Genomic DNA, 1,699 nt, shown 5'->3' on the forward strand with positions numbered 1-1,699 from the left:
CCCTGTCTCTCTGTAATCAATAATGGGAAAAAAAGAACATTGGCCTTCAAAAAAAAATTATTAAACACCTAAAGTCACAAACCCTACCTTCCTGGCACATACAGTCTAGAGGAGGAGACATAGGATAGTAAACTAACGAAAAGATGAAGTGTCTGGTGTATTTCATGTTGGATGTTGGTTTGCACTCTGGAGAAAACGGATGCAGGGGAGAGAGAGGGGGGCAGCAGTGGGGGGAGGGCCGGCCTCTCTGTGAGTGTCAGTGAGGCCTAAAGAGCTGTCCCCATCATAGGACACTTGTTCTGTCCGTAGATACAGGAAGCCTCTATCCTTTGAGATTTCTGAAGTCAGCATGAGCTTTACACTGTCCAGCTAGGTTCCTGGTTCCCAGCAGCTGGTTACAAACAAAAACGTACATGACAGGTGCTGTGGGGAGGGAGGCTCAGACTGGGGCCGAGCTGTGCAGCCTCTGGGGTTGCCCATATTGAGAAGGATGTGGGTGGGCACAGACCTGGAGATGGTTCTTGTGCAGGTGATCCTAACGCTGTGTATGCCAGTCCAGCAGGCACAGAAGTACACGGCCTCATCTTCTTTTTCTAAGAAATTTATTGTCAAGGTAGAAGTTGAAGTTTGTGTATATTTACTTGCCTTAAATTTGCTGTTCTTCCCACAGACAGTGGCTGTGGAGGATACATACATTAAATGTTCCATACTCTGATCTGGTTTCTGCCGGTACCAGTGAATGTAATCACTGCTAAAGGTGCCAGAGGACACCTTACAAGGTATCTGGGCACTCTTATAGACTGCCCTGGAAATAGATATTTCAGGCTGCTCCAACTTTAACTGCCCAAGGCCAACTGCAAGCAAAAATAAAAACAAATTCCATGAACAAATGTCAGGTAAAGAGGTAACAGTAAAGAATTTCTTGGGTCTGTCTGGTAGACTGAAATGATGGGGACAACTCACAGGCCCAGAGGGAGAGGAAGATGACAGCTTCCAGTGGTGGCATCCTGAGCACCAAGCAGCTCCCAGGGAGAAGGGAAGACACTGAGGTCCCTGTTTGCAGACCAGGGGCAGGGGCGGGGCTGGTTCTGGTTTCTCAGAAGAAGTGGTGGCTCAGATGCTCCCTGGGGTTCTTCATGAGCTGCTACAGACATGACCAGTTCTGGGGCTCCCTGTGCCCCATAAGAGCTGGGAAAACTGGGTAAGAGGGTCCATGATCTGGAAAGAAAATTTTTTGTGAAAAACGTGTCAGTCACGGGGTTGGTCAGGGATGGTTCTCATAGCACTCAATGCTCCCCATGAACTACCATGTCATGGAAACATTGCTTCAAAAATATGAAGACTCACCTGCTATGTTCAGCCCCTCCCTAAACCCATCTTCCTGCGATGTGCTGTTGATTCAGGACTTGGGTATGAAACCTGACCTTTATTTTTCTGTTATAGACCAACATAGAAATCAGACACTGAAACACCTCATCAACATTATTTAAGATACCATATGCCAAAGCATGGAAGTACTTTTGTGCTTTTATAAATCAAATGAGGTGTCAGCACACAGATTATGACTCAGGACACCCAAATTTCATTTATAATCTGGGTGCCTCCCAGAAGGGACTGGACTGCAGTTGCTGGCTGATATGGGAGACAGAGCAATTTGTCGAACTCAGCTTCTCATTTTTGGAACTTGGAGCTGCTTCCT

The 1,699-nt window shown here is 46.7% G+C and overlaps 1 gene segment (V, D, J or C); it reads right to left on the minus strand.

Moving 5' to 3' along the window:
- The window catches only part of LOC102757277, a gene marked incomplete at its 3' end in the record, with an annotated part of 8,349 nt that overhangs the window by 4,269 nt on the left and 2,381 nt on the right, over nucleotides 1-1,699 (minus strand). Inside the window, 1 exon segment of the V gene segment in view lies at nucleotides 642-854. Coding sequence covers nucleotides 642-854 — 213 coding nt within the window.

Source organism: Myotis davidii, unplaced genomic scaffold (assembly GCF_000327345.1).
Source record: "Myotis davidii unplaced genomic scaffold, ASM32734v1 scaffold6206, whole genome shotgun sequence".
Classification (NCBI taxonomy): Eukaryota; Metazoa; Chordata; class Mammalia; order Chiroptera; family Vespertilionidae; genus Myotis; species Myotis davidii.